The sequence below is a fragment of the Rhamphochromis longiceps genome, linkage group LG18 (assembly GCF_057381845.1).
Source record: "Rhamphochromis longiceps isolate RC_006_pf linkage group LG18, R_longiceps_female_GT1.1, whole genome shotgun sequence".
Classification (NCBI taxonomy): domain Eukaryota; kingdom Metazoa; phylum Chordata; class Actinopteri; order Cichliformes; family Cichlidae; genus Rhamphochromis; species Rhamphochromis longiceps.
Window position 1 is genome coordinate 7,864,394 of NC_140574.1, and position 22,457 is coordinate 7,886,850.

At 41.5% G+C, this 22,457-nt stretch overlaps 1 protein-coding gene across 1 annotated transcript in view; it reads right to left on the reverse strand.

Moving 5' to 3' along the window:
* LOC146647653 (contactin-associated protein-like 4) overlaps positions 1-22,457 on the reverse strand; it is a 152,604-nt gene that overhangs the window by 13,104 nt on the left and 117,043 nt on the right. Inside the window, exons 17-19 of the mRNA XM_085387960.1 lie at positions 19,765-19,983; positions 6,347-6,586; positions 767-991 (exon numbers count right to left, since the gene is read on the reverse strand). Of these exons, the coding sequence (XP_085244086.1) occupies positions 767-991; positions 6,347-6,586; positions 19,765-19,983 (684 nt within the window). The remainder of the gene's footprint in view (positions 1-766; positions 992-6,346; positions 6,587-19,764; positions 19,984-22,457) is intronic.

Sequence of the window (22,457 nt, forward strand, 5' to 3'; positions counted from 1 at the left end):
AGAAAAAATCCATTTACAACTAATCTAGCAGCAAAGTGCCAATTTTATTAGATTCCTGGATGCTGAAAATGTAATTTTCAACTCAAAGTGCCTCGTACCACTCTTAAAAGTCAAACTCACAACACAATTATTTCACACAGAAGCTAAGAAAACACTTCAGCATGTTTCCAGCTCTTTTATTCAGAAGTGCGCTGACCTGCCTCCTATTATCGGCCGACCTAATCCTTATTCCTGCAGTGTCACTCATTGGGTCTCAGAGATAAGTCCAGAAAACACTTTATTCTTAACTTGAGACAAAACCTAATTGCTGGCAAAGCTGGCTGTATAGAAAATGCTAAAGGCTGACGAGGCAAATCCAGAGAGAGGAGTGATCTGACAGATTTTGATGATGGAGAGCAGGAAACGAGGTCAAAACAGGAAAAGTTGTTAGGAATGAATAGGAGAGAACAGGAGGGAATAAAAGGAGAGGAGAAGAGAAACGAGAGGAGCATCAGGGAGGAGAAGCAAATTTAAAAAATATAACTAGACAAAGTTTAGGGAGAAAAATGAGGGCTGGCATTAAAAGTTTCTGAGGTTTCAAAACTTTAAAGTTGGGAAAACTAAAAGTGGAGTTAGCAGGGGTAAGACTGAGAAGAACAGTGTACAAGGAGGATCAAGACACCTCTCAATTAACTTAAGGAGGAGGATAAGGAAAGAAAGGAGATGAGATCATTAAAAGGAAAAGAAGAAAAGACAAACAAGCGTAGGAGGCCTGTGCCCCTCTTACCATGCTTGTTGATGAGCACAGCCAGGTATTCTCTGTAGTAGGAGCTGACGTAGAGCAGCAGAGCTGGACTCTGGTTCGTCCTGAAGCTCAAAGAGATGTTCTCTGCTCTCAGTGTCATCTCAGAGTAGATGGAGGACGGCAGAGCGCTGCTGTTCCTGCTCAGCTCATAGGGCTCCTTGAAGGTGTAGCTGACTGATGTTCCAGGCTTGAAGCTGGCTGACACCTCTGGGACAGGACAAAAATAAATAGGCGAGGATTTAGAGTGCTGTTCAAATTAAACATTAAAAGAGTTAAAGAGGTTAAAGAATAGTGCAACAACATCTTATTGCTGTCATAAATACATGAAATATATGACTTTCTAATAATAAAAAAAAGTCAACTGACACAAAATTTTAAACTCACATTGCATATTTTATCATCATTCTGAGGCAGCGGTCCCCAACCCCCGGGCCACGGAGCGGTACCGGTCTGTGAGTCGTTCGGTACTGGGCCGCGAGAGTTGAGGCTCGGGTGTGAAATGTATGGGTTTCACATTATATTTTTATTGTTTTTATCATTAACTCGGTTTCCCTGGGTCTTTTCCCCTGTGTTATGAATAAATCTTCTGGTTTTTTGGTACCGGTACTGGTTTTATTTTGTTGTATTTATCCGCGACACCTTAAAGGCTGGTCCGTGAAAATATTGTTGGACATAAACCGGTCCGTGGCGCAAGAAAGGTTGGTGACTGCTGTTCTGAGGTATCAAAGGTCACTGGAGCTCAAACTTAAACTTTTTACTCCTGCGCAACGAGATCAGCCTTTGGAATGAACCCATCAACCTACAGTATCTATCCATTCATTTTCTTTCTCTTACCCGGGTCCAGCTCGGAAGGGTAGGGGTTTGAGCAGCGATGCCCAGGGTGTCCTCCTAGCTGGACATGCCTGAACACCTCACTTATGAGCCATCCTGAAGACATCACAGCTAAATGCCCAAACCACCTTAACTAGCTTCTTCCACTGTGGAGGAGTAGTGGCTTTATTTAAACTACCTCTTAAATGAAACAGCTCTAAGGGATGAAGTTTGCTTCTGCTGCTTGCATCCACAATATCATCCTTTCAGTCACTATTCATAGCTTGCGGCTATAGGTAAGCGTAGATTAACTGGTAAACTGACAGCTTTGCTTTCACTCTCAGCTGTACCTTTACCACAAGAGAGTCGTACATTGTCCACATCACTGCAGACATGTGTGAGTCTGCAGAGCGAGTGAGGTGTGTTGCCTCTGTGTGACAGAGTGAAGCTCAAGTACCCAGCCTGAACTAGCTGGATATTTGAAACCCACCTTATTTGTTTTACCAGTTTAATGACGTCTCCAGAATTTCAGTTATCAAAAATATCATTAATAATCTTCTGCTTTTCAGCTGATTGCTAGAGCATTGGCAATAATTTGAAAACTTCACATCCTAAGTTTTGAGCCTACATGAAAAAGATTCTAGTTTGAAAAGTGTTAGCTCTGCTTTCAATAATGTAAGAGTAAACAAATTATTTCTGGGGCACAGAACAATAAATATATACAAAATTATCCCCACAGTGTTTTCCAACTTTAATTAACTTCAAATGAGGGCTGTGGTGTAGGAAGGATCGTGCATGTCTTATTACTTAGGAACTTTATATTTCTAATTACAGAAATTAGTCTTTAGAACTTCTTGCTTTCATTTTCCAACCAGACACAGAGATTAACTTTTAATATATCAAACACAGAGTGTCTCACTGTGACTCACAAAGAAAAACAAAGCGTGCATCAGCATCAGCATCAGCATGATGTGGGAGATCAGAAGATATCGGTGTTTAGTGGGAGGCGGGCTAAAAAAGGACAGATGGTTGAACTCAGTTATAGAACTAATGGAGAACACAAAGGTCAACGTGGTGACGCACTGTTAGTGACTTTAACATCAAAAACAAATCACTAAAATAGACTTCAATCATATGAAACAGTAGCTATCTACATCAAACCACATCAAGTACTTCTTGATGGGTGCTGAGTAGCATAAAAGCAGAAAAATGTTTTCAGTAAAGTATAGGTTCTTAACCTTCAGGCAGCAGGATAAACACTCACTTGTAAGTGCTTTGGTATTATTTCAACTTCCACTCCATAAACGTGAGGAATTTCACCCATCTGTATTAGAAATAACTCTGAAAGACGAATTTTTTATGGCAAGAGAGGCAATCAGGACTGATCTTCACAGTGAAGGACTCTTCTCAGAGAAATAAAACTAACCTACATACCTTCAAACTATGCTTTAACCTCAGTGTGCGAGATGTATAAGGCAGCTGCGCTGAGGGAAGGGGATGGAAGTATGATGTGACACTGTGCAGCATCCTGTAGAGTTTAGACAGATCCTCTGGAGAGGGGTCAAAGCAGGTGACACCACTGAAGTAAAACCCAATCCAAACTCTCTCTTCTGAATATCAAATGATTTGCCATCTCCAAAACTTTTGCTTTTCACACAGAACAGTGGTGTTGGTCAGGATGTTACAAGAGAGCTAAAGACAGAGGAAGGGGTTTACTTCATATTTCTTATCTTCTGTTCTTCCCACCCTCAGAAGAACTTGTGTTTGGTTTCTTTACCTGTGTGCTTTGAGATAGTCAGCAAATTGCAAAAACAACTAACCATAAGGTCTAAAAATTCCTTAGAATAGAAATGCACAATGAAAAGCATGTGCGTCAGAATAGTTCTGCATGGGGATTCTGACATAGGCTACTTAGATTAAAATACGTTTGTGCATTGATTAGCTCGACGCTTTTTCGAATCCCGGTCAAACTGAACATTTCTTTTTGTATCACAAATACTCATTGTGATCTTTTTGCTCTGTATTTGAGATTTGAAAAGTAAAAGTGTCACGATTAGCTGTGTGGCTGGCAGTGGCTGGACCCAAGTGCAGGCCCCCGAGACAAAATATTAACTTAAGACGGCAGCTTTATTTGCTGGAAACACAAACTTGGCAATACAAAAACACAACTCAAACTAGGATTGCTTAACTAGACTGGGAATGCATGGCGTGGCATGACATAACCTGACGACAGAAGACGAGGGATACACACACAACTAACGTGGAGGACGTAATGACAAATACTGACTGACAGGGGCTAAAATACACTAGCAGGAAGATGAGGAAATGAGGAACAGGTGGACACATAGCTGGAACTTATTAGAAAAGACCAGTGTTGGGACTAACGCGTTATTAAGTAACGCGTTACAGTAACTACGTTATTATTGTGGTAACGAGCACATAACTAGTTATTATGCCAAAATCAGGAACGCGTTAGTTGTTACTGGATCGTTATTCGTTACTTCTTGCGGTGGCTATCGCGGAGCTTCCACAGATTCAGTAACATTAGCAAGTGGTGGAGGCCAGCAGGTGGATGAGGGAAAGGGGACGCAGGAGGAGCAGAGACCCGAGGCGAACTGAACTTCAGGTAAGAAGTTATGACCTGCAGTCTATCTGGGTCAGATATGAACCAAGTTTAGGTGGAGTTTATTTTCGTTATGCTGACTTTTTCGTACTGGGTACTAGCTAGCATGACGGAGTTTCTATACAGCTGGGTGGGTGCTATGATGTTACTGATGTTGAACTTTATTTTGTTCATAAGGTTAATTATTAGAGTTTCCAACCGTCCCGTAAAAAACGGAATCGTCTCGTATTCAGAGAAAATATCATGCGTTTCGTATTGAGGTGAAAAGGAACACAGTTTGTCCCGGACTTCAGCTACAATGAAAAAGACACAAAGCTGGAGTTATTCTGTGTCTTTGCTGCACAGCTGCCTCTTCTTCTCTCATTCCCTCCCCCTCCCTCTCCTGTTTCTACTTCAATCATGAAACTGATCAATGATCAGCTGATCGGCTTTTCTGTCGCAAGTCCCGTCTCTGTCGTTTGTTTTCATTCAAAGGCTTTATGATTTTTCCTATAATGGTGGGCCGGGCTCTAGTCAAAATGCCCGGGCCGATTTTTTGTCCCAGTCCAGCCCTGTATGCAGCTCATCTGCAGTCTGGTGTTACCTACATCTTCCTATTCGGAAGGCAGAATTTCCGAGTTCTGAGTGCAATCAAAGGACCATGACTGCAGTTTTTGTGTTGGATGTAAAAAGCGCACATGACGCTGTAACGTAGGCTAGAATCATGGCGGCGGTCAACGACGGTCCAGGCGTGGGATTTCTCTCGTGGAAATGTGCACATTATATTTTCCTTTCTATTGGTAGGTGGCACAGAGCACTTGTGGCAAGTAAGCAAGCTAGAAGACTGGCAATCTTGCTGGGTATCCAGTTACGGAAGCAACACATTAACAAGAGAATTCTGAGTAAAATCAAAGTTACTTTCCCTAGTAACTAGTTACTTTGAAAGTAACGAGTAACTTGAAGTAACTGAGTTACTTTTGATAGAAGTAACTAGTAATGTAACTAAGTTACTAATTTAAAGTAACTTACCCAACACTGGGCAAGACTAGGAAGTAAAATTGAATACACTAACATGAGACAAGACCTTCAAAGTAAAACAGCAAACATGACAGGCACAGAACAGACATTGAACTAAGCCTAAGAACAAACTCTTAACCAGAATAACACTGAAACCTTATCATATTCAAAACAGGACAACTAAAGAATTAGAAAATAAACCATAATACAGAAAAACACCAAAATACAAGAAACTGAAAATGCTGGGTCGAAATGACCCAGAACCGTGACAAAAAAGTATTTTAAATGTCAAATAAGATGTCACGATGTGTTTCTAAAATCATGCTTCCATAAAGTTTAACTCTACATTATTGAGAAGTAATCTTACATTAACTAAGAGCTCAGCATTTTTTCATCAACGATGGAGCGCCTTTAAGACATTTTGGTTATACTGGACTTTTACTCTACTCATTCGACCTCAGGTGTCTCGTCAATAAGAAGCTACCCAGCAACAAACAACAAAAAAGACAAACTTTTCAAAAAGCCAAAATAAGATAAGGGCGAATGTCTGGGCCATGTACCTCACCTTGCTGTGGTATTCCTCTACACATAAACAATACATTTGTCATGTTTAATGAAGTGAGAGTACTGCGATGCAGAATGCGTGAAGCAGACTGAAACTTTTATGATGGGCTGATGAAAAAACTGTTTAACCAGATTAAACTAAAACCAGACAAAAGAGAAAATAACTTCCAAAAAGAAACGAGAAATGAGAAACAAAAAAACGAGGGGATACAGACACATGAATAAAGTTAACAGAGGGAAACTCACAGGAGATGAGGACAAAGGACACATTGAGGGAACTATAAAACTCTAAATGAAATCCGTAACTAAAACAAACAAGGACTTAATGCAGTGACAAATAGATAGAAAAACAAAACCTGCATTAAATAAAGAACAAAGAAACCACAGAGAAGTAAACCCAAAGGACTCCAAACAAAAAAGCCTCTAAAAAAGTGAGTGGGACAGACCTGGGGGTCAGCATCACTAAGTAGCTAAAACAATCTGTTTTTCTAAGAGAAAAGCTTGTGCAATCAACTTCCTAAGCCATACACAATATTAATAGTAAAATGTGTGTTCCTGTATCTGCTCACCTGTTTGGCAGAAAACTCCCGCATACGCTGACAGGCTGCAGTCACACTGGAAGCCACTGGCTCTCTCCACACAGCGGCCATGGTTCTGGCAGAGCGAGCCGTAGCTGCTGCAGTGACCCGGGCAGCCGGGTTGAACCCCTGGTGTTATCTTCGCCCTCTCCTCCAAGTCCAGAGTGACGCCGTTCAGCTGCAGAGAGCGGATACAGCCCCGGAAGCCTTTCTGCCTGGATGCTGTGCCTCCTGATAACACAAAAATAGGGCATGGCATTAGCATCCCATTTCCATTTTAAACATTAATGAACTAAAACTCAAAGCCTCCAAAACAAAGAGGAAGCAAAATTCTGCATGTTTAGCTAACGATCTACTACAGCATGACAACATGTTGTCTTTGTTTCAGCCCTTCTTTCATTTCTTTATGTGTTGACAGCTTCTCCTGTCGACTACAGCAGATACACATGTCGCCTGTGCTTCCCCGGAAGCTCCAAACTGTCAAAAGTTTTTATGAAATGACTCAACGATAAAACAGCAATGAAGCAACAAACTGTAGGTGGGAAACAGTTTGGGGGACGTAACTTTTATCATCCATCTGTCTGCCTGTCTAACAGGGCATTCTGCATGCTCTCTTTAGTGGAAGTTTAAACCTTGTTTTCATTGTTACACACTCTCTCTGAGATCTTACACGGTCACCGATTCTTCACATAGTTCAAATAAGACAACCCCTCTTTTTCTACATAGATCAGAGTCGATCTATTACCTCGCTCGAGGCACTAACTCAGCAGCTCTTTGCAGTCAAAGTTAGAAGGAGACAATGTCCTGTTGTTCAGCAGCAGCTTTGCACACCAACAAGTCACTGATCTCTGTTAGAGTCTTGTCTAGGCCTTCCGTCTTTGCTCTGATACAACTCCCATAAATGATTAAACCAGCAAAGCACCGCGTAATATGAAACTTGCTTCTGACACAACATAATAGTCATTTGAATCCTCACAGACTCTCCTGGAAGTCATTGTTCATGATTCAAATGTCTACAATCCAGTCATCCTGTCATCCTTTCAACTGTTACTCTTTAAATAATCACTCAGAGAGGTTAGACACTTGGACGCCTTCACTTGCATAACAATGCAACCCTGCAGCGGTCAGACTTACAGTGTAATCACATTTTAATCAGTGTTATAATCACAGCTATTGTACCACAGTTTTCTGCATAGTGATTCAAATTAATACAATATGCAAACACCTTTCTTTAACTGCAAATGTGTCCCGACCCACAAATCTCCAGCTGTAAATGTATTGGAACATTTTACTCTGCACTTATTAAACACAGGCGTACACATACAAAATTGTGACAGTTATTGCTGTCACGTGTTTAAATATGCCTTCTGGACATCCTGACAAAAGACAAACGTTTTTACATTTTCTTCAGTCAAGAGTTTCACATGTAAAAACTGGGAGTTTAGGCTCATGCTGACATTCTTAATCAGTATGATTCTTAATCTCAGGCCATGCTGAGATTAAGAAGATTAAGAATCATATTACTTATTACACCATTTTTTATAAAATTTCCATTCAGTCATGTAAAGGTTTAGCTATTAAGAAGACTTCTTAAAAGTTGTAGATTTGCATTCTGAGAGTCAGAAAGCACAGTTTAAAAAAAAAAAACAAAACCTATGTAGTCATCTTAAACTGGCCTTCAACAACAACAACCCAATATAAAAGAACTAAAATAACTAACACAATCTCACGCTGTGACTCTGATATTAAAACTACAGCTCACAGCTGGCCTATTATACAACAGTGATTTCAAATACCCAACAGGAAGCAAGTTTGGCCACTTTAAATAAAGTTTCTAAAGGTTCCAGGAAGAACACCCAGCACACATAAAAGTCATTTTTACCAAACACTAATTTGAGCCCTGGGAGATATTCACACAGTTAAGAATTTTATGTTTTTTATGTCTTTTGTAGTTATGACCACCAGTTTTAATTATTTCAGCTTCATTTATCAGGAATTCTATATTTTGTCCCCTTAAGAGGTTTCCTATGGCTCCTAGTATTACCAATGACCTTCAGTCCTTTGCTTTTTTGAAGAGATGAAGACACAGAAAGCTGGCAAAATAGAATAATATATTTTAAAGTGCATTTTTATTAAATTCAGATACATTCAAATATTTATCCAGTAAGTGAAAGAACTTTTATCAGAATTATACAATTACAATCATTAGCTTCCACGCAACCAAATCAGAAATCTGCTGACTTGATGTTTCTCCCAAAAGTGCATTTTCAGTCACCATTATCTGCTGTTCTTGAGTTTTATGCATATTTTTTCGAGGAAACCGACATCTTTCGACACAGACGCTCATATTTCAGGACGAACATTTAAACAGGATATTTTTCACGTCTATCCAAGCTTTAAGTGCTCCACTCATCTTTGTCACGTCAAAAACCCCAGATGTCGGAAATATCTTACTCCGCTTCTGTTTGGCAGCCAAAAGAAAAGCTTTAGTAGCGCAGGAAATTTTTTAAATGTGTCATGGTACGACCGTGTGGCAGGCAGGAGGAGGACCCAATAGCAATATTCACAAACACGGGGATGAACTTAAGAAACACAGCTTTAATGCTGGCAGGACAGAATACAGGACATGCAAAACTAAACCGGAAAAAACGTAAACTAATACTCAAAGGTAGACACAGGGAGATCCACACAACATGAGGGAGAACGCGACGCCGAACAGAGGGAGACGCAGACAGAAATACACAGAGGGTAAACGAGGAAAGTTTGAACACACGGGGAACACAGGTGACACTGATAATCATAACGAGACAGGGCGGGGTGAACTGAACATGACATGTACAGGCGTGAGAGTCACAAAGTAAACAGGAAGTGCACAGAGGTTCAGACAGGAGGAGAGAGAGCACGGGGAAAACAGACATAACGGGCTGGGGAAACATGAAACAACCACAAAGGAGAGACGAGGGCTCACAGATACACAGAGGGGCACACAGGGGGTGAGAGTCACAACGGGAAAACACATAAGGAACAACGTAACAGATCAACCCAGGAAGCATGGCCTAAATAAGGAACGAAATACAAAAATACAAGGAACTAAGAATACTGGGCCCACATGGCCCAGGACCATGACATCACCCCCCCCCCCCTAAAGGGCTGGCTCCCGACAGCCCAAACCCGAAAAACAAAACAAAAACAGAAAACAACCCACCCAGGGCGGGAGGCGGGGGACCAGGACGGAGGGACCAGAACGGGAAACAAAACAAACAACAGAAAACACAGGAGCACATGACCATAGTCCAAATAAAGTTCAGGGGGCCGACCCAGAGCCCACAGGCACAAGAGTTCACGGGTCACACGGTCGGGGGGCCGACCAGGCGGGTGGCACAGGTGACAGAGCCGGTCCGGAGGCCGGCCGTGCGGAAGGCAGCGGCGGCGGCGAAGGAGACGACGGAGCAGTTCAGGGGGCCGGCCGCGCGGAAGGCAGCGGCGGCGCATCAGTGTCAGGCGCACTGGCTGAGGCCCGGTGGACACAGGACCAGACGAGGCTGAAGACTCGGAGGCTGGACCAGGAGGAGCAGAAACCGAAGACTCGGAGGCTGGACCAGGAGGAGCAGAAACCGAAGACTCGGAGGCTGGACCAGGAGGAGCAGAAACCGAAGACTCGGAGGCTGGACCAGGAGGAGCAGAAACCGAAGACTCGGAGGCTGCGGCAGGCGAGGCTGAAGCCGGGCCAGGCGAGGCTGAAGCCGGGCCAGGCGAAGACGCTAGAGCTGCAGCGAACGTGGACGAGGCTGCCGGTGGAGCAGCTGGTGGCTGAACGGGCCCCTCGGACCCTCCAGCGGAGACAGGAGGCTGAACGGGCCCCTCGGACCCTCCAGCGGAGACAGGAGGCTGAACGGGCCCCTCGGACCCTCCAGCGGAGACAGGAGGCTGAACGGGCCCCTCGGACCCTCCAGCGGAGACAGGAGGCTGAACGGGCCCCTCGGACCCTCCAGCGGATGAGGTAGATGGCGGCGTGGGAGCCGCGGAGTCCTGGATGAGCTCATCCGAGCTCCCAGCAGGAGCTGATGCAGAGCCAGGGAGATTTGGGACCCCTGGCTGAATGTTAAGCTGACCAGCGGACCATACTGCTATCGGGGACTGGGCTACAGGAGCGACTGGGGCCTGCGCTACAGGCGGCACTGGAGACTGAGCCGGGAGTAGCTGCGGGGGAGCTAACTGAGCCGGGAGTAGCTGCGGGGGAGCTAACTGAGCCGGGAGTAGCTGCGGGGGAGCTAACTGAGCCGGGAGTAGCTGCGGGGGAGCTAACTGGGCTGCTGGTGGCTGCACCGGCGATAAGCAGCTCGCGTCGACATCCGCCACACAAAACACAGCCCCTGAGCGAACAGTCACTATGTCCTCACTCACCACAGCAGGTGAATTGGAAGTCCGAGTGTCCGGCTGTGGGGTGGTGCGTCGCTGTACAGTGTCTCCGGAGTCCAAACAAAAGGGGACAGAATTATCCGAGTCCGGTGTTAAAAAAAACAGAGCCACTCACAGTTGTGCACGGGTTAAGAAGTCCGGGATCCGAAGGCTCGGGCTGAGAGTGTGACACACGGTCACTCTCTCCCAGGGGTGAAAACTGCTCCGCTGCTCGGGAACGGCGACGACGTGAACGCCGTTTTCTCCGGGAAGGGGGAGGAGACGAGCCGGGCCGCGAATCCGTCAGCGGGCCGGGCTGAACATCCTCCGGCTCTTCGTACAGGAGCGACCGCTCCGGGAGGACGCCTACAGTGGAGACGAGGAAGTCCTGGATGTGGGGGTGGAGCGCGCCGAATAGCCACTCCTGACAGTGATACTCCACTGTATAAATCAGATCCTCCCGGAGGTCAGCGGAGGGGTTGTGAATTGCTGGGTCCATATCGTGGTCGCGTTCTTCTGTCATGGTACGACCGTGTGGCAGGCAGGAGGAGGACCCAATAGCAATATTCACAAACACGGGGATGAACTTAAGAAACACAGCTTTAATGCTGGCAGGACAGAATACAGGACATGCAAAACTAAACCGGAAAAACGTAAACTAATACTCAAAGGTAGACACAGGGAGATCCACACAACATGAGGGAGAACGCGACGCCGAACAGAGGGAGACGCAGACAGAAATACACAGAGGGTAAACGAGGAAAGTTTGAACACACGGGGAACACAGGTGACGCTGATAATCATAACGAGACAGGGCGGGGTGAACTGAACATGACATGTACAGGCGTGAGAGTCACAAAGTAAACAGGAAGTGCACAGAGGTTCAGACAGGAGGAGAGAGAGCACGGGGAAAACACAGACATAACGGGCTGGGGAAACATGGAATAAAACATAAGGAGAGACGAGGGCTCAGATACACAGAGGGGCACACAGGGGGTGAGAGTCACAACGGGAAAACACATAAGGAACAACGTAACAGATCAACCCAGGAAGCATGGCCTAAATAAGGAACGAAATACAAAAATACAAGGAACTAAGAATACTGGGCCCACATGGCCCAGGACCATGACAAAATGGCAGTGTGTGAGAGTGAAAGAGGTGACTGTAGCAATGAGCAAAAAAGCATCCCTGAGGACCACCACCTCTGATCAAAGCAATAAAACAGCAGCAAGGAGAGGTTATTAAAGAACAAACCCTCCTACCAGGGAGGCTATCAGAGCGGTGAGGGTTTTCAACAAACATCCTGCCGTACAACTTCAGCTCCAACAAGGATTACAGAGTCTTCACATCAAATGGAAACGCTGCTTAAAGAAAACACTTAAACAGCATAATGAGGGATTTGTGATGTGGGGATCAAAGCATACATCAAAGAATTGAAATGCAGATAAACTCCACCCCTGACCAAAGGAGCAGAGCTACGAGTAAGACCTTCAAGAGAATTTCAGCCTCATATCCATCAAAAATGCATCAGCTCTAACAAGACATTTTCAGTGTCTACTATACGTCTGGATCCTGTGTATTACTGGACACGTGAGACGACATGAGCGTGAATAGAAATTAATTAGTGAAATGGAGATCAAAGCCGATGCGTGTTCAAGCCTGAACATCGAGCTCAACAAGCAAAACGCAGGAAAAAGAAAAGTTAAACTAAGAAGGAGCAAAAGCACAGCACAGCTCTGAGAAAAGACTTAATCTCAATATGAAACCAGGATATTTTCTGAAAACACAGATTAAAAACAAACAACCAAAAACAGTATGCTGTAGGATGAGCTGACCTGCACCGCTTGAGCGATGGCGAACAAAACAATCATCAAACACTATATGTGCTTTGTGGGCTGCTTATGCTGCACACATGAAAAGAGCATATAGATAACATGGCAATTTATATATATGTTCAGCCTAAACACTTTACATTTGATGTCTATTCCACCCCTACAGTTAAGAGTCTGTAAAGTTGCAATTATAAAAAAGGAAACATACAGTTTTGTTAGCCTGTTTATTCCTTTCTTCACTCATTAACTGTTCCTTATACAACAGTTTCTCAATTTACTCATTACTGAGAAGAAACTTTCAGATGTTTGAGCAAGTATTTACTTTGTACCATCACTGATAAACACTGATTCACAAAATAATCATTGCCACATCTCGAAATTTTGGCAAGATCATTTTTACTCAATAACTGTGTGAGCAAGCTGGAGGGTAAGAATATTTTATAATCTTTACTGAATAGAACACCGAGGCATATAAAAGCAGCAAAAATGGTAGAATTAAAAAAACACTGGAAGTTAGGCAATAATCACACATGCCTAGGAACCTGTTTGCGGCCTTCTGATAGCTACGGGTTGCTAGGGAAGAATGGTTCAATCCCTGATTGGTTGCTAAGTGGTTTCTGGCAGTTGCTATGTGAAACTGGGCACCGAATGGTACACAGTGCTGGACTGAAAACCTCCTTGTGATTGCTTTAGCGGGTTGCTGTGATGGTTTGCAAGGAAGATGTTGACTCGTGTGCAAAGACTTGACTCTTGCTGAGCAATGGTTAAAGTGTGAAAAACACAGTGCAAACTGCAACTGGAGGCTATGATTTCTCTCCGTTTATCCTGCAAAAAAGAAATAAATTCTGAATTCAAGTAAAACAAATGAGAGAGGAAGGATGGAACATAGACAGGGAGAAAATACTGAGCAGAATAATTAAACAAATTACCGTTTTGTCTCTTTGACGGTATATTCAGAAAACAGAAAAGCTCTCCACTTCAGAATTCACTCAAGAAGTCATTAATAAGCAGTTGTTGACCGGTTCCACTGGCCATAACACTGGCTCCATCATGTTTGACAGATGATGTGGTATGCTTTGGCTCATGAGCTTTTCTCTCTTTGCCCATACTTTTTTTGTATCCTTAGCCTCATCATCATCATTCATGAGGGCATCTCCTGAACTTAACAAAGATAAGTCTATCCTTCTAATGAGTGTTTTTAACCTAGCTAGATGGAAATGGAAACAATGAAAATAATTCTTTGATCATCCACATAAGTCTTTCAGGCCTTTTGGTGTTCTTGTGCTAGTCATTGCATTCATTCATTTTAGGAATGTATGCAGTGATCAGCTGACCTCTGATAAAACTTTTGCTATCCCTCATTTTTTTTTCAGCCTAATGATGACTTCCACCTACATCAGCATGTCTTTGGACCAGTAAAATGTTATGCAATGCCAGTTCAACACTTTGAATTAACCTCAAATTGTCCATTCCTCTGCTGGAATTACAGTTTACAAATTGTTGTTTTGTGTATAACATTTGTAATGTGAACTCTGATGAACAGGATATGAACAGTCTAGTGAACAATGATAAGTTTAAAAAAAAAAAAGTATTTTGTCATCACTGGTTTAACATGCAGGTTGAATATGCCTCGTATAAAGCATATAACTTTTCATAATCAATGTAATTAAATTAGATCAACACAGCACCGAACCCCCCCCCCCCAAAAAAAAAAAAACCCCCACTAAGCTGCGCTTCAAAGAGGATTCGAAGAAAAATAACAACCTTGACTTGACAGGATACCGTGCACACCGCACTGTCTATAATAGGACAATCTAGTGCCAATGCAGCTGCATTTCGAGGGATATGAAGGGAAGATCAAAGGAATCCTGAAAATCCTTGTAGAGGATGGAGTCTCATCTACACATCCCAGCATGGAGGAATAAACTGTGCATCAGTTGGTGGATAGTGATGCTGCACAAATATACAAAGGCTCAGCTATCCAAACAAAACAAAACAACTGCTTCTAACCTTCACAAAGGAAGTGATTTCTGCTGAGCTAATTGCCGAGCTCACTTTAAATTGCTGTGTGTGGATTTTTAGCACCTCCAACGCAAACAGCATGCTGGGGATTATAAATCCATGCAAGGCGATAACACGGCTTATTAATCAAGACAATGGAATCCGCTGCCTTATAAAGCAAGGCAGGATTATGGCACATAAGTACAGCATACATTGAAATATGGCTTGTGAATTTATACAAACCAACACAGGAGCTTGTAATTTACACAATAGAACAGTTTTGCCTTACAAATGGAGTCTTACAAATACAATTCATGGGGTAAAATGGATTGAAAATGTAATCACGCCCATGCTGAGGCTTGTGAATGCAAATAACTTAATATTCAGCTTTTCATACTATGTGAACAAGGAGGGACGCGGTGAGATACTGACGATGTAGAGAGAAATCTGAACACTGCTTTAAAGTCACCCCCCTTGCCAAGACACTAAAAGGGTTACATTTCATATATACGTTTTACACTTAAAATCTTATTAATAATTGTGGGGATTATTATGAGTGTAATATAGCTGAATGATATCTTTTAAGAAACGTGTTGGATGACATATTACCCTATAGAGGTTTGATATTTTTAACTTTTAAAGTGAGATGGTTTGGTACAAACTGGGGGGATGAGAGGTAGAAGTAAGGAGCCATCCAGCTGTCAGGGAGGGCTTAATAAAAAACAAGATATGAGATTACAGCCATGCTGGGAGCTGTGTGGAGGATGTATTTAGGCACCGTGGTGGTGAGAGAAATGCTGACATCAGCTTGCCGTGCTGATGTTTAGCAACTAATGTTCAGCATCTTAATCGTAGTTTATTAGCATGCAAATTTGCACAAAATTCAAAGTACAGCTAGGGTTGATGGGAATGTCATTAGTTTTATTTATCCATTTTAGCATATATTTACTAATAAACCAAAGAACCGGACAATATAGCTACAGTTTTGATCTGATGATGGTGATAGGAAAAAAGAAAGGGGCACATGTAAATAAACCGAAATTTTACTGGGAAAAAAACCCCCAACAAAATTGAACAATTTATTGAGGGATCTGTATCCAGACCCAAATTTTTAGACATATCTAGGCGTGATCCTTGAGGCCTTGCTGGTAGTATGGCTAATAACCAACTGAGCTGTTTCATAGAAAATCAAACTGGACGCACGTGTTATTAAGCTGATGCCAAATAGCCCCACAACAGCCACGAGGCATTCATTTAAATATTACTCAAAATGTGATTTGGGGGGGTCTCAAGCCATTTTACTCCTACTGCTGGTCCCAGGCCCGGATAAATGGGAGGGCTGTGGCAGGTAAGGCATTTGTAAAACCTGCGCCAAAAATGTAGATCCATCCAAGTAAGGGAGCAATGCTGCCGTCTTCAAAAAAATTGAGGTTTGTGAAAAAAAAACAAAAAAAAAAACACGTGAAGAAAAATCTCTCATAAATAAACTGCTGGAAAAGGTGTGCATATCTAAGACCCTGTCACTGATGATAAGCAAAATGTGTTTGCCCTTCAAAAGCAGCGTAAATGAATAAATAAATTACAACAATTACAAGTCATTAATCAGTTTATTTACTTTGGTGCCAAATTTTGAGTCTTCTGCTCAACAACATCATTGCTAATATTTAAAACATTAATTCACAAATAAAGCCAATAAAATACAACATAGAAACAAAAAGAGAACCAACAACAAACCAGGTAATGTAGCTAGTATCCATCCAGGTATCAATTGATGTCAACTGCTGCTTTTTTAATTACTGACATAAACTATCAGTATAATCAGTAGAGTATAACTGCTTGCAGTTTAAAGAAAAGCTACAGTATGAACCACCTGTTTTTTTTTTAAAAATTTACTGTCAGTTTATTGCAAAAGTAATCTTGATGTTCTTTATATTTTAAGAAAAAGACAGCACAGCTTGATCAAGCAAGCACTTTGTGAATGTGGGGATAAAGAACTCCATTTTAACAGGAAGTGACCTCTATCAGAACCACACTCAGGAAAGAGCAACCTTCCGCCATGACTGTTTGAAGGGTGAGGGGGTTAGACACCGAAACCTGATGTCTTTGTAATTATTTCCTCTATTAATGTCTTTGGTTGAGTTACGTTGTTTGAGAGGGACAGGTTGGGTCAGGTGATTTATATACAGCCATAAAGAGATGCTGATTTGAGGAGAATTCATGTGAAACTGACCATGACCATTCGTAAAGAGAGATCACAGACTTTATAGCACTTTAAGAGGCTAACTCATCAGATTTAACAGCTGCTATATAGGAAGCAGCAAACTGACAGCAGATATTTTTCTCTGCCTGCTCTGCTTTGTAGGTGAGGTGCAGTTAATTTACAAAGAGCCTATTGGTTAAACACATGCAGCCAATCTATATTCTCCTTGATTTGTCTGTTCTTGTGACCATCAGACAATTTCAGAGTTTGTTGGCTTGTTTTCCCTTCAGTGTGATTACTGGTAAGAAGTGAAAGACTAAATATTTACAGAATGATAAGACTTGAATTGTACAATTGTACTGGCTGTAAGTTAAATTTTCTATTCTATTCTATTTTTCTATTCTGTAAAATAGTCAGATTGCCTATTCCTATTAATGTACAGAATTCACCTGCTTGCTGCTACTACTGCACATTCACCTAATGTATATACTATATATATACATATAATGTTCTTCCTCTACCCCCCCCCCCCATTTTTGCACATGTTGAGGAGCATGTCAGGTTACATTTCACTGTGTGTTATACTTATATAACTATGCATGTGACAAATAAGGAACCTTGAATAGGGCTGCGGCATTGATGAAGTTTGTAGCTGGTTAATAAGATAACTGCGAAATTAATAACTTAGAGGTTTAGAGTTCTTTGCAGTTTATTTATTGCTGCAAGAAATCACACCATGGGCTATGTATGTGTGTGTGTATATATATAAATAATCACAACTCCCTACTGCATGCTTATTTATTGTGATTATTGTTCAGTGGTCAGAACCATTGCCTCAGCACTTTCATATTCAATAATGCTGAAGAGCTGGTGGCATCTGGCCAAGAACAGTTTAGCACTCTGTTGTAGATGATTTCTTTTCCTTTAAAGTATGACTCTGAAAGAGGAAACCAGATGTGGGGCCTGCCTTTGAATCCAAGTCTAGGAGGATTTCTCGCAAAATTAGGAGAAAATAATCAGAAAAAAGAAAAAAAGATTTGCTTCTCTTATACTTTTTAAATTTTATTTTTTTTAAAAAAATCTCACTCACAGTTTATTTGACCTAGCGCCAAGAAGTTGAAAAGAGCAACTTTAGTCAAAATTATCTTCTAGATCTCAACTGAGCTCAACTGCTAGAGCGCAAATCAAAAAAAGACTGTAAAACCTCTACTTAATCTCTCAACTGGTCCCGAGTGTTGGCTGGATTTTGGCTTTCATAGACATCCTGCAGTGGAGCTGATAGGCTGCACTTGTGAAACACACTTTAGGGTCAAAAACAAGCATTAGCTTTCTAGGAGCCTCTAAAAACACTCTCTCCCACCAAGTCTCTCCCACCTTTTTAGAAATGATCAGGCAACAGGATTTATACAAACAGTAGTAAAAAAAAAAATGGACTACTAATCTTTAAAATGTATTTTTCCACCCAACGTTAGCTTAGAAGCCAAAAAAACAAGGCTCGTATAGGCTCTGATGGTGCAGTAGTCAGCATCTTTCCTTGGCCCTCTCTCTCTGGAGTTGGCATCTACTGCTTGCACCTGTGAGGGGTTTCTCCAAGTTTGCACGTAAGGTTAACTGGTGCTTCTAAATTTGTGGTGTGGATGTGAGATAGATGACAATAATCAGTCAATGAAGAAGTGTGTGTGAAAAAAAAGCGCCATGATTTTTTAAATTGTTAAGAATCCAGATACTGGTTGAAAAAAATGCTCTTGTTTTTGGTTCATTCATATTCCTTTAACTTAGTTTTATTATATAAATTTTCTAAAGGTAATCAGGACCCCCTGAGTGGATCTATTCGCCGTCTGTTTGAGAGCCGGTCCTCTACAGGAGCAACTGCACTGTTTATACGAGGTATCAACAAACTAACACAATAAAACTCTCTGGTTCCTAACAGCAGCTGGGCATTTTGGTGTCTGTGAAAAATGGCTCGACAAAACCAACAGAATTGTTTTTTATTAATAATTAATCTTCAGGGATGTTTGAAAGAATATATATATATCAGCACAATTTAATTCTGTGTGGGGTTTTTTCCTCGTAAACAATAGAACTTCTTTGTTACATTGGATATTTGCCAGCTAAACACTCCAATAAAATGGTCTGTGCACTGTATCTATTATCCTGCACCTGGCCTAAACGTCGGAAGGACACACACCAACCATTCTGCAAAACACAACAAAAATCCCAACATGCATTACTAATTAGTGTTCGGCTTAATGTGCTGAACACAAATTTTTATTGTTCATTAAGGTTAAATTTGTGGAGGATGAACCAACAAATAAATCCAGAAAACGTGTGCCTGAATTTAGCAAACTATAGCGAGAACAAAAACACAACAGCAACAAGAACACAAAGGCACTCAAGAATGAATTAAAACTCAACAGCTGACTATTTAATGCTACACATGCAAATACGAGTCTGTATTTTTTCCATAATTTACTTTTTCCGTCTCTGCAATGCCAACTGTAACCTACGGGTTCCAAACATTTAAAATAAAGCTAAAAGTTGAGGTAACTCTACTTCCTGGCACAGATGGCTATACAAGCTACCGTGAGAATGAAATGTTCTAAACCACAGCCTTTGGGAACCAGAAATAGCCCTGCACAGTACAACAATTCATACAGTGACATCTGATGTGAACTTAAGTGGGAGGCACAGAGTTATACTACGGGGACACGGAGGAAAGAAAAGGACTAAAAGCTAAAAGCAGACTTTAGAAGGAGCAGTACAGAAACACTGAGCTGAACTACTGTTCCCCGGAGAACAAAGAAGATATTGTCTGAGATATAGACTACGTATATTATATTCTAAAGAAGTGCAGGGGAATATATGGAGACAGAGAATTCTTTAAACAAAAGAGACATAAAAAAAAAAAGACACCAAAACCAGCAGTACTACTATTAACAAACAAAAACTGCGCGCAAATGCATCCATGTCATCCTCACCTATGAACAGCTGGCTGTTGAGCTGCAGGTGGAAGTGTCCGTCAGTTGGCGCCTCCTGCGTGGCGACAGGAAGTTCATCCAGTCGAAGCGATGCCTCCTTCACGTTCCGTTCTGCTCGGACCCGATGCCACCGGTTGTCATTCAGCGGGACGCTTGACTCCACACGAACCTCCAGTGGGCCATTACCAACATCAAAGGAGAAAACCACCTGAGTGGAGGCTGAAAAAGTAGCAAGGGACAGGAAAACAGCGTGATTTCATTAACTGATTAATAGAACGCTTTTTAATAATGATTATATGGATCATTATATAAATTAAATCACAAAACTCATAGGCTGTTAAAATTTAGACTGATTATTTTGTGATAAGAGTCTTTTAGTATTCTGTGTAAATGACCTTAAGCTTTAAGAGGGTCCTCCTTTTAAAATAAAAAAAAACAACAATTCATTAGAAACAACCTCATATTATTTAAGAAGCTTTTAGTAAATACTAACAAACTAAAATCTGTGTATTTCATTGTGCAACTCTCTATAGCGGGGGTCTCAAACTCGCGCCCTGGGGGCCACTTAGGGCCCACATCACCTCTACTTTCAGCCCGTATATTGATGTGAAGAAATATAATGTAATTTGACCCTTGAAGTTACTTTTTTTGTTAGGGAGGATTTGTTTATTGTTGTGTGCAATGTTAAAATAAGTTCTTTACAGAGCAAAAATGATTTAATATGAAGGCAATATGAGCAGAGAGCACAAACATGTTGAGGGTTTGGTTGTGTTAGTTCAGTGAGGGAATTAATTAAAAGAAAACAATTTTCACTAGTAGTCAGAAACTAATGTGTACACTCATGTCTGCATTTTTATTTTGTTAAATACGAACAAAATTGTGCGTCCATGTTCCTGGCCAGAAAGACAGCACCAATTTGTTTATTTGGTAGTTCAACGAAAGGCTTCAGTTAGTTAAAAGTGAGAAAAATAAACTGTGTTCACGCTTGCAGTTTTGTCATGTTATACAATATTTGAAATTTGAAAAAAAAAAAAAAGCAAACAAAACACTTCATTTTCTGAAATATTTGTCTGTGTTTTCTTGTTTGCTTGTTTGTTTTACTTTGAAGTACTTGAACACTAAAGTGGCCCTCACATGACATGACAGTGTCTGCAGTGGCCCACGGCTCATCTGTATGTTAAAGTGACTGTGGAAACACTTCTCTTTTGGAAAAATATGTCAGATATCACATTCTTAAAACTATCAAGAAACTATATGGATTCAACACACAGACACCTTGCCAAAATACAGTACTTACAATAAAATACTTATATTTTACTCACAAAAACTAGAATACCCAAAAGTACAACACTAATGTTTTGGAGGGGCTGTCACCACCATACAGCAGGCTTTAGTATTTGTTAACTAATTCAATAAAAAAAAATGTTCTAGAGTAGCGGTCCCCAACCTTTTTTGCGCCACGGACCGGTTTATGCCCGACAATATTTTCACGGACTGGCCTTTAAGGTGTCGCGGATAAATACAACAAAATAAAACTAGTACCGGTACCGAAAAAAGAAGATTTATTCATAACACACGTGAAAAGACCCAGGAAAACAGAGTTAACAATAAAAACGATAACAAAATAACGCTGAAAACCCATACATTTCACACCTGAGCCTCAACTCCCGCAACCCAGTACCAAACGACTCACAGACCGGCTCCCAGACAGCTCCCAATTCACATATTCCAAAGAGTGGGTCAACAAAACAAAAGTCACCCAATACAGTAACATTATACAGGCAAAAGTATTAGGCCACACCTCAGTCACAGTCTGTCCAACAACCTGCAGAGACCATCTGTTGTACATCTATCAGCCAGCTGCAGGAAGCAGTGAAGTTAGAATATATAGAGACCTGAAGTGAAACTGAGTGTTTGTCTCCACTTTTCATGCTGTATTGTTTTAAATCTTTTTCTTCTCAAGTCAAGTTCAAGATTTTTCAAGTTTCTCCAATTCTTGGTAAAGTTGCTGTCACTCCCTTCCCTATTCCGGTCCATTTGCCAACCAATCAGCATTTGACCGACGCATCAGTCATCCACGCCCCAACATACAGATGGGGTTTTGGAGGATGGCCTGGGAGCACATTTGTAGTGGGTGAAAGTGCCACTCTGTTCCCTGCAAACAGAAACACGTATGCAGACGAACACATTTGGAGTATCATAAATTATACATCATGGACTTTGAATTCAGGTGTTTTTAATTCTACTGCCACAGGTATAAAAAAAACGAAGCACCTTGCTCTCCAGTTTGTCTTCATAACCATTTGTGAAATAAAGGATTTTCTATACTGTAACAGGATTCTACTGTTGCAGCCAGTTACTTTGTGAAATTTCTTTCCTTCTAGATATCCACTGATCAACTGTAAATTTTATTTTTGCAAAGTGGGAGTGTTTAGTAACCATACCAACTGTCAAAGCCATGTGAAGTGGGAGGCCATGTAAAGTTACAGAGCAGGGTCACTGTTTGCTGAAGCACATAGTGCGTAACACTCAGGTTTTTTTTCTCAACACACACACACACACACACACACACACACACACACACACACACACACACACACACACACACACACACACACACACACACACACGATGAAGCAACTCACAGATCTATATATATGATATATGAAATAAAGGCTGTAACTAAATCCTAG